Source organism: Carettochelys insculpta, chromosome 23 (assembly GCF_033958435.1).
Source record: "Carettochelys insculpta isolate YL-2023 chromosome 23, ASM3395843v1, whole genome shotgun sequence".
NCBI classification, from domain to species: Eukaryota; Metazoa; Chordata; order Testudines; family Carettochelyidae; genus Carettochelys; species Carettochelys insculpta.
In genome coordinates this window covers 6,445,654-6,461,134 of record NC_134159.1, presented here as the reverse complement: position 1 = coordinate 6,461,134, position 15,481 = coordinate 6,445,654, and the positions used below count along the sequence as shown (strand labels likewise).

The 15,481-nt window shown below is 49.6% G+C and overlaps 2 protein-coding genes across 10 annotated transcripts in view; one reads left to right on the top strand and one right to left on the bottom strand.

Moving 5' to 3' along the window:
- The window catches only part of LOC142025577 (protein-arginine deiminase type-3-like), a 37,132-nt gene extending 35,813 nt beyond the window's left edge, over positions 1–1,319 (top strand). For all 5 annotated transcript variants that reach the window (XM_075018046.1, XM_075018043.1, XM_075018042.1 and 2 more), the window contains one exon: positions 952–1,319. In XM_075018046.1, coding sequence (XP_074874147.1) covers positions 952–1,185 — 234 coding nt within the window. In that variant the 3' untranslated portion in view covers positions 1,186–1,319. The remainder of the gene's footprint in view (positions 1–951) is intronic.
- Positions 1,320–8,524: 7,205 nt separating this feature from the next.
- RCC2 (regulator of chromosome condensation 2) overlaps positions 8,525–15,481 on the bottom strand; it is a 38,250-nt gene continuing 31,293 nt past the window's right edge. For all 5 annotated transcript variants that reach the window (XM_074975527.1, XM_074975528.1, XM_075018206.1 and 2 more), the window contains 2 exons: positions 14,312–14,389; positions 8,525–11,800 (listed from right to left, as the gene is read on the bottom strand). In XM_074975527.1, coding sequence (XP_074831628.1) covers positions 11,696–11,800; positions 14,312–14,389 — 183 coding nt within the window. In that variant the 3' untranslated portion in view covers positions 8,525–11,695. The remainder of the gene's footprint in view (positions 11,801–14,311; positions 14,390–15,481) is intronic.

Here is a 15,481-nt window from a genome sequence, read left to right as displayed (position 1 = left end):
ACGAAGGGGGATCCAAGCTCCAGCCTAAACCCACATCTTTTCAGGGCTCCTTTTAGCCCTGCAGCCAGAGGCAGCTGCTCCGGGCTCTAAGACTGGGTGTCCACAGGCTTGTTATGAGTGAGGGGTTAGACATACTGGTGGAGACTGATTAACCCTGGTTGCAGCATTGCCAGGGACACCTGTAAATGTTGCTTTCCATTAACTGTCCCTATTTTTCCACACAAGCTGAGATGGTATCTGCTATTTGATGTCTAAACATGACACACAGTGGCTCAAGTAAGGTCACGTAACATTTTCCCATCAATTTGGAACCGTAGAAATTGTGCTGATCACATGATTCTAGCTCCTCCCCACTTCTAGCTGCTAAATTAGATTTAAGAACTGCTTGACTGCCTTGATTTCCCTAATGTTACCGTGTCCAGGAAGGCAAGTGTTTAGGTGTCACAGGGACATTTGGGGCAGTGTTGTTGACCCTCATTCCTCCCACTAATGATTGTACAGGGGAGAAGTGTTCTCCAGTCACAGGCACTAGTTTTCCCCCCTCCGGCTGATGAGATGTGGCTCAATTTTGAGTCTCTACTAAAAATATTCAACAATGCCCCCAGGCTCTGGCTGGGACTCACTCGTTCACTGCCTGTCAGGGTCTGTATGGTGGGCGGAGCGTTCATATACTACGCCTCATTTAAAAATCTCAGTACCAGAGGGCCGCATGCTGAAATTAGGGGTGCCTGCTGTCTGGAGCGGCAGCTGAGTTTTGTGGGGCTTGGCTCTGTCTGTGTTCTGTAGTTTATAAGCTGAGTTCTTGTGGTATTCCAAACACTTGGCTACGTAGTTGCCTTCTTGTCATCACCCTGGAGCTATGCAGGAGACGCTGCCGTGAGATCCTCAGCAGCCCAGGTTTGGATGTTGTGACGGTGCATGCAAAGCTCGCATCCTGTCTCTTGGTTACAGGTGAACATGATTGTCTTGGGGAAACACCTGGGCATCCCGAAGCCATTTGGGCCAATCATTGAGGGGCAGTGCTGCCTGGAAGAGACCGTTCGCTCCTTGCTGGAGCCGCTGGGCCTGACCTGCACTTTCATCGATGACTTTTTCTCCTACCATGCCCTGTTAGGGGAGGTCCATTGTGGCACCAACGTCCGCAGGAAACCCTTCTCCTTCAAGTGGTGGAACATGATCCCCTGAGCTGGGGTGTGTGTGAAACCTACCTAGGGCCTAGGCTTGATTCAGAGGAGAGAACCAAGGAGGAACATGACACCTGGCTTCCTGGGGTTCACTTAACCACTGAATTAGTAACTTTAATAAAAATACTTCCACCAGCTGCCCAAGTGTTACTAATCCTCCTGTGAAAATCACCAGCTGCCCCATCCCAGCCCTGTTGCATGAGTCCAGCAGCTGGGCCTGTAATCCCACCACTCCTGTTTCTTGCTGCTCAGCAGCTGTAGCATCATTTTTGAGAGAAGTGTTTGTCCCCTAATTTATTATAGCTACTGTGTTGCATATAAGGTCCCATTGTCTGTCTGTGTGAGCAGTATAATCAGCCCCCTTCCATAGATGGGTATACTGAAGTAGAGGGGTTAAGTGACATGACCAAGGGAAGAGTCTAGCAGAGTGGTCTATCTTTCTAAGCACCCGCTCACTTTTTGTACTTAGGGGCAAGCTAGGTTCTACCTCAAACCCACACACGCTGTCCCACTTTCTGCACCAGCCCTGCTCATGCCCTCCCCTCCCACTTTCAACAGGCATGGGTGGGGTGCAGGTTGTGGTCCTGGGCCAAGGTCAGAAGGTGGGTGAGGCACTGGGGTGGAGGTTCCAGAGCAGATTCAGGACTGAGTCAGGCTCTGGCTGGCACCACTTTATCTCAAGGGACTCCTGGATAGTGGGGCTAAGTCAGGCTGGCCTTGGCCCCATGCTACTCCCAAAATGGGCCAGCAAGCAAGTCCAGCAGTTGCTCCTTGGCAGAGGGGCTCCCTCCACAGGCAATGGCCCCACAGCTCCTATGGGCCCTGGTTCTCCTGTCCTGGACTGTTAGTTGCTGTCTCTATTTGGCTGCAGAAGCCTCCAGTAAATGGAGCCTAATTCCAGGAGAGACTCTGCTGGTCTTCCCTCTAGTTTTTTTCCATCCATGGGTGGAATAATGTTAGAGGTGATGTGCAAATGTGTACCACCCACAGAAATCAAAAACCTGGGGATAATTACTCCAGCCAGGACAGGTTAGGCATTTTGGAACTCGCTACTCAAAGACTTAACTTTAAGCATAAGAGAAAAAAAACTATGACATGCACAGACCTGTCAAAAACCTAAAATACCATACTTGAAAGAAGTAAAACCACCACAAGTATGTGTTGGGTCAGCCGCTGCATATGAAAGGTGCTGCATGTCTCTCTCTCTGACACACACGCACACAAAGTGGCAGAGACACAGTGTGAGAGTATCAGAGGGGTAGCCGTGTTAGTCTGGATCTGTAGAGCAACGAAGGGTCCTGTGGCACCTTATAGACTAACAGAAAAGTTTAGAGCATGAGCTTTCGTGAGTAAACTCACTTCTTCAGATGCTGGTGCTAGTGTGAGAGTGACAGACAGACCCTCACTGCTGCTTTGAATATGCTGAACGCTTTGAGACATAGGAGCAGCTGCCAGCATGTTCCCCCTACCCTGAGCTCTGCCCTTCCTCCCTGTGGAGATGCAAGTACAGTGGTGTGGGGAGGGAACATGACATCAATGCCGTCGTCTTCTGCCTCCCCTACCCTGCACAGCAAGCAGGGGACACCCAGAGGCAGCATGAAAATGGGTGGGAAGGAAGCCAAAGTGCCAACACTAGATAGTCACCTATAAGAGGCTCTAGGATCTACCAGTAATTCCCCCTCTACAGGCGGGTGGCCACTGGTCTGGTGTCCCTGACCTGTGCTGTAACTACAGCTGTCTGGCAGGCGACCATTCCATTGCATGGCGACGTTCGTGGTTTAGAAGGAATGTTGGCACGGGGCGAGCACTGATGTGGGCTGCAGAAGACCAGGCCCTCAGCCTCATTCAAAGCAGATTTTTCCATCTCCCCTCACTCTGCTTTAAACCAGGGTCTCCCCTGTTCCAGGCCCAGGCTGTACGTCATCTCTGCCCCTTTGACTTTTAACAAAACTGCCTATTTCATTGAAACAAAGCTGGTGGCAGCTTAAAGAACAGAGTCCCACTTCTGCTATAGAAAGCAACAGGTGTAAGTAAGGGAGAGTAGCACAGGCTGAGCCTGGCTCCTCTGCACAGGCCCTGGGAGAGCTGCACCTTTCCAGGTGTGGTCTTAGCCTAAAGCAAAAGGTGGGGGTTTTGTTGGTTTGCCATTTAAGACAATGGTTCTCAACTAGGCCCCTTGGTGTAGGCAGAGGTCTTCTGGGGGTACATCACCTCAACTAGCTCTTTGCCTAGTTTTAAAACAGGTGACATGAAAAAGCACAGGCAGTCAGCACAAACTAAAGTTTCATACAGACAATGACTGGTTTATATTCCACTGAAATGTAAGTACAATAGTTCTATTCCAATTGATTGTATAATTAATGATAAAAATAGCCATTTCCAGTAATTAGGTGCTGTGCCCCTTTTTGTAGTTTTATGTTTGATATTTGCAAGCAAATTATTTTTAGGTGAGGTGAAAAGTGGGGGATACAAAACAGCACCACCCTGAAACGGGGAAAGTAGCCTGGAAAGGTTGAGAGCCTCTGACTGAAGGGAGCTCTTGGAGCCCTCTTGACAGCCACCACTTACTGTCTTACAAGAAGGCACGGGGCATGCAGGCCTGCCAGAATTTTTCCTTTCTTCCATTCCAACCACTGACCTTTCAAGCCCGGAGTGGTAGTGTTTTTCACAGCATCCATCAATGGCCAGAGAGCCAGGTATGGAGAAAGTACCTGACCGGGCAATAAACACCTCCCCTCCTGGAAGCTGACCAGTGTGCTATTATAGAAAGCCTGGGCATGTTGAGTTTTACGTACACAGTGAACTCTTCAGTATGGCAGGGCCATGGGTGCTGAGTCAGTCTGGGTGGAGTGTGCTCTGTGGCTATATCCTTAAGCTCCTTGTAAAATCTGAGCCACACACCTTCTCTTCGCTAGGGCAAAGCAACACGTGTTCTTACCCTGCGGTGGCTAAGACATGATAACTTAATTAGCTGTCACCTCTCAAGACTCAATAGAGCTATTCCTGTGAAAATGTCTGATCGATGCACAGTCCAAATGCTAATGGAACATTAACAATGATTAGGAAAGGGACAGAAAAGAAATACACCATGCTATTACTACATCAATCTGGGGTATGCCCATCCTTTGAAGGCTGTATCCAGTTCTGGTTGTCCCCTCTCCAAAAGGAACTGGTGAAATTGGGAAAGGTTTGAAAAAAGGCAGCAAGAGTTTGGGCAGGCAGCTCTCTGAGGCAAGACTAAAAAAAGATTAGGGCTGTTCATTTAGAAGTGAGACAGTTAAGGGCAGATGTGAAGGAGGTTATGAAATCATGACTGTTGCAGGAATGGGGCATGTTTATTCTTTCCCACACTATGAAAACAAGGAGTCAGCTGATAAAATTAATCGGCAGCAAGTTTAAGACACACAAGAGGAAATGTTTTCTCTCTCTCTCTCACACACGCGCATGCACACGCTAACCTATGACACGCCTTGCCACAAGAATTTGTGAGGGCCCAAAATATAACTGGGTTAAAAAAAAAAAAGAGCTGGAAAAGTTCCTGGAGGATAAGTCCATCAATGATGCTTACACAAGTGGGCAGGGAGGCAACCTCAAGCTTGGGATGGCCCTGGGCATCTGCTGGCGGGAAGATGGGTGAAGCTCTCCCAAACTGCTGGTTGTTCTGTAGCTGAAGCTCTGGCATTAGTTCTGGTCAGACAGAGACTACTGTGCTAACTGGACCATTGGTCGGACACAGCATGGCTGTTACTAGGGCACAGTAGCCTACTGAATTAAAAACAGTTTGTAACATTTGCAAGTAAAGACCGCAAGATGGTCTCAGACTTCAACAGGTGGTGGTTTTGTCACCTAACTGTGTTTGTGATCCAGCAGGATCAGAACGTGCTCTAGCTACCTTCCTTATAGTTCGAACAGCTGTGAAATACCCATATTGGATAAACTCATCCAAGAACGTATTCTTCTGTGCACCCGTACAGATATAGCCACTGAGTGTATTGGAGCCAATGCTCCTGGCGGTTTTCACGCAGATTCAGCGCTATTCGTTTCCACTAGGGCCAATCCTAAATCAGCCCTGGAAGAAGAGAATTGGGCCCATTGTGCTCCTGGTTTACCAACTTCCCATGGCGTGGCAGTGTGTCAGACATTGCTTATGAGATGCTAGTGCCCTCTACTAGCTGATCCACCATTGACTTTGGTGGGAAAGGGGGGATTACATTCAAACTCCTTACTCCTCCGGATCCCAAGGGGCCAAAGAAGAGTCCAGCCCTAGAAGGGCCAAATGCCCAAAATAATGGCAACACCCCACTGGCTCACAGACTGCCCATCCCACTTCCCATACATGACCATGGGGGAACTGCCAGAGCAGGGATCCATGTAGCCCAGCATTGGCCTGACGGCCCTGCAGTAGGCAACAGCAGCAGAATCTCTGCAAGGGGGAATTTCCTTCCTCGCCTTGGGCGGTTTGGGGCTGGTGTGTGAAGGTTTATATCCCTTCTGCGTTGTGTCTAGGAAGCCACATAAGATTAGGACACGACAAGACATGGTTAACAACCCTCCATGATTTGAAATCCCAGAGGGCCAGGGAAAGGTTTAACTGATTGGGTTGTCGCAATTTAAATTCCTTCCCAACTCAAAACCCTTACAGGGAACTGGGGAAGTGCTCTAGCATGTTTAATTCAGTAACACCAGGAGAATACAGGGGACTTCACGATCTAATAAACCCCTTCAGGTGACCATATTGCAACCTGCAACAGCCCCAGGGAGACTTCTGGACGAAGTGGATTTTCAGGATTGCTATATGCCAGTTTTTAGACAAGCTTAAGGGAGTTGGGTGGCTGTTTTTTTTTTTTTAAACCCCTGGGTTTCTCTGCTTACGGCCACCTGCTCTTGTCTGAAAGGAGCAGTGGCGTGTGAATGTACTACTTGAGGCATTGGAATTAAGGTGGGAAGTTTGTCACAGATTCTAACTTTCTGGGAGGTTCATGACTTCTGCAACAGCCAGGGCTGCCAGCTCGGGGGCCTCGGGAGCAGCTCGAGTGACCCCTGGGCCAGTCTCAGCCTGGAGTGTCCCCTTCCTTCAGCCGCCACAGGAGCTCAGGGGAGGCTTCCAGGCTAGGTTGCGGGGTGAGGTGAGGACTTTGCACGGCACTTACCTCAAGAGCAGCGACACGTCCATCCCTCCCTCAGCTTCCAGGCAGAGCAGGGCAGGTGGCTCAACCTTCTGCTCCCAGGCATCATCCCCACCGTCAGTGGGAACTGCAGAGCCACAGGTGAGGTGGAAGCAGCCTGCAGCGCCTCTAGGCAGGCTTCCATCTGGGAGCTGAGGAACACCAGCGCAGGTCCTGAGCCACTTCCCCTCCCCCTCTTTACAGCATCTGCTCACAGACACACCCCACCCCAAGATTTACTCCGGGGTGTACAGTGCAAGTCACAGCAGGACGTGGGCCATGGATTTATCTTCCGCCTTCGAAATGTCCAGACTTTTACCACAAATCCCGCGACAAAGCCACAGCCTTAGCTTTAAGTCAGAAGCCAGAGAAGAAACCAAAGGACTGTGACAGTAGAGACAACTGGCAATACTCTAGAGCCATGTTTGACTCAGCTGATGCTAATCCAGTCATGACTCAGCAGATGGACAACACCTCACTCTAGTGCCCAAAGCAGCCTACAATGGCTTGCTACTCCAGGCAGCCACAGGAGAGCAAGCTAGACTCTCTGCAACCATCAGCAGAACCACAGGCCACTGTCCAGCTGAAGGAAAGAACCTCGTTTACACTAAGAGCTGCAGTAGCCACAAGGAAACCCCCTTCTCCCTGTTGCTAGGGGAGACGCTGCACCACAGCTGCGGAACCCTGCCCTGCCCCGTTTACAGGCCTGTCTCAGAAGCAGAATGTCTAGAAAGGAGGCCCTAGACCTAGACACGCAGGGGAGGGTTGCAGCAGAGCTTTTGAAATTCCCTGTTCAGGGGGCGACAGCGAATGTATTTTGAGGGGACATGAGACACTATAGGAGGAGAGACCCCTCCTCCCCAAGTAAACTGACTGCCCAGATCTTACCCAGAGCAATGGACAACTAGCACAGCCGATTCCCCCACACGTATTCCGGTCATCAGATGGCGCTGTGCATTTGCCTCGAGCTGGCCCTGTGCGTTCCGACAGGTTTCTGTTAACCTTGCACAGAATTATGCTAAGCTGTTGCTACCTGTACATTAAGCTATGGGCAAGGCTGTGGGGTGTACCTTAATTGTAAGCATGGATCACAAACGCTTTTACTTGCTGCCTTGCATCTTCAGTGCATTTGTGCAACAGAAAAGAAAAGATTCAAAACTGATTCAAGTGAAGCAACGCCCTCACCGACAAGAGTCTATGTAGCTGCGTGGCAGGACAGGGAGGGGTGTATGCTACCAGAACACCAAAGCAGAGGAGAGTGACCAAATAGATTTGGGAACCACTGCTCTGAGTCACATAACAACGGCCATACTGGATCAGACCAAAGGTCTATCTAGCCTAGGGTCCTGTCTTCCAACAGTGGCCAATGCCAGATGCCCCAGAGGGAGTGAAGAGAACAGGTCATCATTGAGTGATTCCTCCCCCGACATCTATTTCCAGCCTCTGACAAACAGCGGCTACAGGCACCAATCCGACCCATCCTGGCTAATAGACCTCGCTAGACCCAACCTCCATGAATTTATCCAGTTCTTTTTTGACCCTTGTTAAAGTCTTGTTCTTCGCAAGCTCCTCTGGCCAGGAGTGCCACAGGCTGGCCATGTGCTGTGTTAAGAAAAGCTTCCTTTTGTTAGTTCTAAACCTGTCCCCCATTAATTTCATTTGGTGAATCCCTCCCCGCCCAGTTTTTACGTTTGGGAATAAATAGCTTTTCCTTTTTCACTTTATCCATACCTGTCATGATGTTATAGACCTCGGCCATATCCCCCTTTGTCTCCTCTTTTCTAAGATGAAAAATCCCAGTCTTTTTAATCTCTTCATATGGCACCTGTTCCAAACCCCAAATCATTTTGTTGCCGTTTTCTAAACCTTTTCCAATGCCAATATGTCTTTTTTGAGACAAGGTGACCACATCTGTTCGAAATACTCAAGATGAGGGGGTACCACAGATTTATACAGAAGCAAGATATTCTCAGCCTTATTCTCTATTCCCTCTTTTTAACGATTCCTAACATTTTGTTTCCTTTTTGGACTGCTGCTGCACGAGAGGGGTGCAAATAAGGTTAGCTTTGGTGAAGGGTTTCCAATTAGCAGGACTCCCTTTCCCACAAGTAAATTCACTCAGGTGACCAAAGCACGTGTCACTTCCAGGCTAACAACAGAGGCCTGCAAGCCAAAGAGCGTACACAACGATGTTGTTTATTTAAACATTTACTCCATGAAATATAAAAAACATGAAAATACAATTACAGCACTAAACCAGGAACCTTTCATCTCACCTAAATCAAAACTTGTTCCAAGATCCTTTTTCTCAGACTCTCCTTTGCTCCCCCAAGGTAAGACAAGGAGGCAGCTGGGGGAGAAGTTAACAGGAGCATGAATAATATTTAATTTCGATCACAGGCAGGACTCTACCTGCCTTGGGAGGTTCAGCCCCATTTGGTTTGAATGATCTATTAAACAGTCTTCACACCACCACCCTCCTGAAGGATTTTTTCTGGTTCAAGAATAAATGGATTAATTAAAATAAAATCTAAAAGAAAATGAATAGCTGAAACTCAGCTTAATCCCAGGTCAGGTGGAGAGTCAGCCCCAGAAGATGTCAGCACATGGCTCTCAGGGCATGCAAATTCCCAGCCCCAGACAGGATCAAGGGTAACAGCTCCAGCGCTGCAGCCCATTATCTTGGGAACTGGTCACAAGCAAGTCAAACCTTTGTCTGTTCACGTCCTGCATTTGTTAATGGGCTAATGTGTGATCCAAGGAGACAGCTTGAGAGGAGGGACTTGTTCTGGAGTCTTGTGTTACAGAGAGAAGCAAGACAGGCCCCAGCTGTAGCTAGCTCAGGGAAAAGGCTTTGGTGATATGGATGAAAAGGCTCAGGTGAGTTTGATTTTTGCAGAACCTCCCACCTAGATTTCACCTCTCAGGACAAATCTCTCAGTTTCAGGTGGACTCATGTAAGGGGCCCAGTTTAAGACATATGGGAGCCCACTGGCAGAGGCACAGAACTGATTTCAAATGGGAGCTCTTGGGGTTAGTGCATCTGGGGAGGAAAAAACCCAAACTAACAAGTTTAGGTGGCTAAAATGAACCTCCCACTAAAACAGGCTCCCAAAATTAGTTGGACATTTTGGAAAGACTGCGGCCACAGTGCCTGAAGGTGGCTCAGAGCAACTGCAGTTCTAGGCCCCTGGTTAAGCAAGAGTTCAACTCGGTTTCACGAAACCCGGGATTCGACTCCATGCAGAACAAACCAGGGGCAGACTCTGCAGACGGTCACAGTTGTGGTTTGACATCTCAAGGGACATTCCACTTTTCCAGGAGTCCCTCTGATCCACAGAATCAAAGATCAGCAGAAAAAACTCCTACTAAATTCTATGACCTTGCAACTGGGCTCTGGATATCAGGCTGGAAGGGGAGAGAGTCAAGATTGAGGCCCCTGGCTTTGAAGCATTGAGTAAATAGGAAGGGCTGCCTAACGTTATTAGGCTAGCACAGCAAAGACTCAACTGCTGAACATCCCACCCAGCTGCTCTCCATGTTCCAGGATTTTTTTACTCTAACAATAAATTTTTTCTTCAGTAAGTACTGCAATAACCCCAGAACTGCAGCATTACAGGATGCCAGCAAAATGCTGCCTCTAGAGATCAGGGCAACTTGCTAATGTAACGAGAAGGGAAACACCATTCTCAGGTTTGTGTGGAGACAGAGCAGAACACACTGTAAAAAGGCACCTTCGTTTCTCCAGCACAGTGCAGAGTATTGGAATAGAAGAAACTTTTGGCAGATACCTGATCGCAGCTGAAAAATAAACCTCACGACCATCCAAGGCTGGGGGCTTTTTGCATCTCTCTGACAGCAAAACCAATTTGGTTCAACAGCTGCGCAAGAGTAAAACCAGGGGCCAAGTCCCTACTGGGAGAACTGCCGCCCTTTTTTGCCGGCAGAGTCTGGCCCAGTGCCTGCTGCAGCACAGAGTTTGGAGGAATCAGATATAATTGTGTAGACAGAGTTCATAGGCCAGCAGGGGGCAGGAACTTCTAAGGCCCGGAAGACAAAGGGTCCCTCCCGCTCTCTTTACACGATCTGCTCAAAAACTGCAAGCTTTTCGGGGAAAAGGTGATTATTGAAATGTCAGTGGTGAGGGGTTATTTTCTGACTAATGCTAACCTCCTTGCTGTCTGAGGCCCTGATCCTCCAAAGACATGCTCAGCTACGCATTCAGGGCAGCCCTCCGACTTCTTATATGCAGTAAATATCAGGAAGGCAAATAAAACTTGTGAGATCAAGGGCCATACCTCAACGACCAAAGGGAGAGGCCTGGGCTGCAGTGTTCTGATCTAACACCCCTTTCATCCCCCAGAATCCAAACACTGCTGAATTTCTGGGTATTCATTTAGGCCCATCTCTGAAGACTTCAGGTGGGCTGTGCTGGGCTACAAAAACCTCAGACAAACTCAATTTCCCTTGGAATCAACCCCACCATTAAAACCTCAGGGGCCCCACTGGTGCCAGCCTTTTTGTATGGTACCCAAAGGTTTGGATGCCTGACCAAACACACCTAGGCCTTGATTTTCCGGGACGGAGAGGGGAGAGGCACCTGTGGATCCTGTTTTCAATGGGAACCGCAAGTGCTCAGCTTCACTGAAAAGTGTGCCCCAAAGTGGGTCAGATTCTAGGGTACTCAAGGCCCTCCCAAATCAGGGACCATGTGAATGTGTTGACCTAGATGTGTCTTGGAAGCCCCTCCCACAGAACAGGGACCAGCACGTGAAAACTAGAGAGAGGAGAATGTAAATTTGCTTCTGGAGGGAGATCTCAGCAGCTAACTGCCTCCATTCCCCAAAAAGCAGGCCCCACAGACACTCAGGGTAGATTTTCAGAGGCACACGGGGCTAGGAGGTGTCCGCTTTCAAATGGATGTTATGGGAGTGGGCTGCTTACATGCCACCTGTGCCTGTCCAAATCTTCCCCCAAGCTCTGAATGGCAGCTGAGATTCTCTTCATTTCACCACAACAAGCACCATGTGACCCTTCTCGCACATGAACGCCTGTTCCGCAGCTCAAAGTACATGGGGTATATGTGCCAAAAGGTCCTGCCAGTTTCATCAGAGTGGGCACTCGCCAGCCAGGAGTAAATGTCAAGCCTTTAACAGAACCAACCCCTTGGGAAATCAGACAGTAACAGGGAGTTAAAACTGCAAATCGCTTATAAAATTGAAACTCGGGAAGTCTAACAAAAGCTTCAGTCAGGTCTGGATGCTGCAATTGCTTCGTACGATATTCGGTCCCAGTGCACATTGGAAATGACAGCTGCCACGGGAAGGGCGCAGGGGCCTGGTCTGATCAGAGGGTGCGTGGGTTGTATTCAGGCAGCTTCTTTAGTTTCTCTTTCTCCGCTTCGCTTTCATCCCTGGCTATCACCAAAGAATGAGCATAGCCCATCGCCACCTGGGCAGACAGAACAAAACATTGGCCAACCTTGAAGCGTTGGGGGGGGTGGTTTCTACTACTAATAACAAACTGAACGAGCTGCTGAGTCGGGAGGTCTAGTGGGTGGGGCACTGGCCTGGGATTCAGAAGACCCAGCTCTGCCATGACCCTGCTGCATGACTGTGCCTCAGTTTGCCAGGTATAAAATGGGGCTAATGATACTGACCAGACTGGAAGGTGCACTGAGTTCTACTGATCAAAATCACAAGCTTTTTTTTTTTTTTTTTTGTTTTTATGATCAGTGACTTCTCACCATTCATCTCTGGGGGAGGGGAGGGGGACGACAGTGTGCAAGGACTAGCACAATACACATTTCAGAAATGTCAAGACCAAAAGGGAAACTAGCTCAACCTCCATCCCCAAACCAAGGTCCAGGGCCGCTCTTTGAGAAGAGCTGCCACTCTTGATTTCAAGTGCAGCCCACCCTACATTCCTCTAGCTCTTCAAGGCTACGTCTACACGTGCACCCAACTTCGAAATAGCTTATTTCGATGAATAACGTCTACACGTCCTCCAGGGCTGGCAACGTCGATGTTCAACTTCGACGTTGCTCAGCCCAACATCGAAATAGGCACAGCGAGGGAACGTCTACACGCCAAAGTAGCACACATCGAAATAAGGGAGCCAGGCACAGCTGCAGACAGGGTCACGGGGCGGACTCAACAGCAAGTCGCTCCCTTAAAGGGCCCCTCCCAGACACACTTTCATTAAACAGTGCAAGATACACAGAGCCAACAACTAGTTGCAGACCCTGTATATGCAGCACGGACCCCCAGCTGCAGCAGCAGCAGCCAGAAGCCCTGGGCTAAGGGCTGCTGCCCACGGTGACCACAGAGCCCCGCAAGGGCTGGAGAGAGAGTATCTCTCAACCCCCCAGCTGATGGCCGCCATGGAGGACCCCGCTATTTCGATGTTGCGGGACGCGGATCGTCTACACGTCCCTACTTCGATGTTGAACGTCGAAGTAGGGCGCTATTCCCATCCCCTCATGGGGTTAGCGACTTCGACGTCTCGCCGCCTAACGTCGATTTCAACTTCGAAATAGCGCCCAACACATGTAGACGTGACGGGCGCTATTTCGAAGTTACTGCCGCTACTTTGAAGTAGCGTGCACGTGTAGACGCAGCTCAAGAGAGGTTTGCAGACACACTGGATTGTCTCACTCATGGGCACTATGGCCACAAGTCTGACGGATACGGTCTCCCAGCTCAGGCGTCACCACAGGGGACGGGGTAGGGAAGCTGGGTGATTTCTGTGCTGATTTAAGATTAATGGATTTATGACCATTAACAGGCTCACCAGATTTTACACCATTTCACATCCCTCCTGCCACCATTGTGTGCACAAAGGGCACCTACCCACCCTAAGACACAATTCGTCTGAGCCAGGTTTCTACTTGTACACTTCTCTGAGAGCAGCAGAGGCTCAGAGAGCTTCTACACATACAAGTCCTTCCATTACCTATGGGAAAAAACAGGCTCCCTCGCACTCTTCTCCTCCCCCAGTTGCTGGTGCATTTTGCATACAACAATCCCATTGTCCCGTGTCCTGAGGTTAACCAGGGGTCTAACTGCCATGCTTCAAAGCATCCCCGCAGCGTCATGAGGAATGAGATTATGAACAGGGTGACGAGCTTCAGAAGCGTGAGATGTGAAACGAGCCTCCCGGGCTGCAATCCAGCCTGCTGGGCTAACAACCAGGGCTCCCGCTGATTTCTCTCACTCAAGCGGAGTGAATTTTATGTGCCCCAAAATGGTGGTGACGTGCAACACATACCCTCCATGCTGGTGCACAGAAAATTTAATGTGATGGGGGTGGGGCCAAGGGATTCGTAGCATGGGAGAAGGCTCAGGCCTGGGGCAGAGGATTGGGTTGCAAGGCTGTTAAGGGGCTGGGTGGGTCTGAGGATGAGGGGCTTAGGGCCAGGGCAGAGATTTGGGGTGCAGGAGTGTAAAGGCTCCAGCTAGGGATGCAGGCTATGGGTGGGGCTGGGCTCAGGAAAACATTTGGGGTGAAGGAGAGTGCTCTGGGGGTACTATGAGGGGAGCGAGAGAGGACTCCTTCCACCCCTCCCCCAGCAGCACTTGGGTATGGCAGAACACCCAGGGACAGGCTGGGTCACCATGGCCAGATGTGGGGGGGGCCAGGCCCCTGCAGCCAGGCTGCCATGGCCAGATGGGGGCCAAGGCCAGGCTCCCCACAGTACAACTGGGGCAGAGCTGCCGCAGCAGGAGCCACGTCAGAGCTGAGCTTCCTGCAGCAGGGTCTGGGCTATAACCCAGTGGCCCCAGCTGGTCAGAGGATGGGCTGGTTGAGGCAGCTCTTCCCCTGCTGCCACAGGTCCCTGGCCTACACAGCTTCATGGAGCAACTTCAGAGTGCTAAACAGGCAGCTATGTGGCCGCTCAGCTGTTCGGCTTACAGGGATCCACACTAACAGCACGTTTTCATTTGCTAGGTCTGCTCCCACCTGCTCTGTATAAACTCCATCAAGGGTTTTCACCTCTTGGGCAGCAGTAGAGGACTTGGGTTTATGGTCTCCATAGCCCTGTTAAGAGAAACACAGAAGGGGACTTGTAAAATCAGCGGGTAACTCTCAATCATTCTCCAAGAGGCTTGATTCTGCTACATGGCCCGTTCCACAGACTTGCACTGGCTTCTGGAGCAGCCCATTGGAATAACCCAAGGTACGGCGGTCAGTGACTTTCCTGGGCAGGTTTGACTGTCTGCAAGAGCAACAGACACACACAAAGATTTCTCTAAGACCAAGAGGAAGATGGCTCTGTGTTTTATAAAGCCCTTGGGGTATGTTTTGCTGGTCTTACAAAAATGTTATAGTTCAAAGTCAGACTGCGAGCCTTGTGGGGGGTGGTATCAATGGAGGGAAAGGAAACCTAATCACCAACCAGATTTACATTATTTTCCATTTCTTTTGGAAGAGAGGGAGGCAGGCTAAAGCAATGCTGTTTTCCAAACTTGTAAGTGTAACCATCAAATGTGAGGAGCAATGATGACATTTTAAAAGGCAAGGGAGCTCATTGACAGGGCAAGGAAAAAAAAAATCAGCACATCTAAATCATGCCGAAACACTAAAGCCAATAGGAGGGCTGAATGTCAAACCCCTTGGAAATTCAATACCGTGAAACACACACACAGAAATCCAGAGCCACAAGCAGTCAGGTCCTACCCCAATCACTAGGGCACTAGAATCAAGGAGGCAGATACAAAGTCACCCACAAACACATAGCAGAAGTAGTCAAATACTCCAGCGATCTGGGGAGATGGAGCATGGAGCTCTATAATTTAGTGTGCCCCACCAAAATTGTTGGAGATCTTAAAAATGTACTGACATCCTCAACTAAAGCTAGGCTTCCCCAGGGAAAAAGGGTGCGTCTTAGATAATTATGTTACACTACCCCAGCGCCCTACTAGCTCTTAAGGAATGAGAGAGAAGATGGGCTCAAAGTCTGAGGTGAGAGTAAATATTCAGTCATTAGACACAAGAAAATACATTGGGGGAAACCACTTGCTTTGCTGAGGCTGCTAGGCCCAAGGCAATGCTGAGTGTTTCTAGCAATTCGGGAAACCCATTCTAATCAAGACGCACAACTCACTTGAGCTTGAGGCACCCACGCATGCA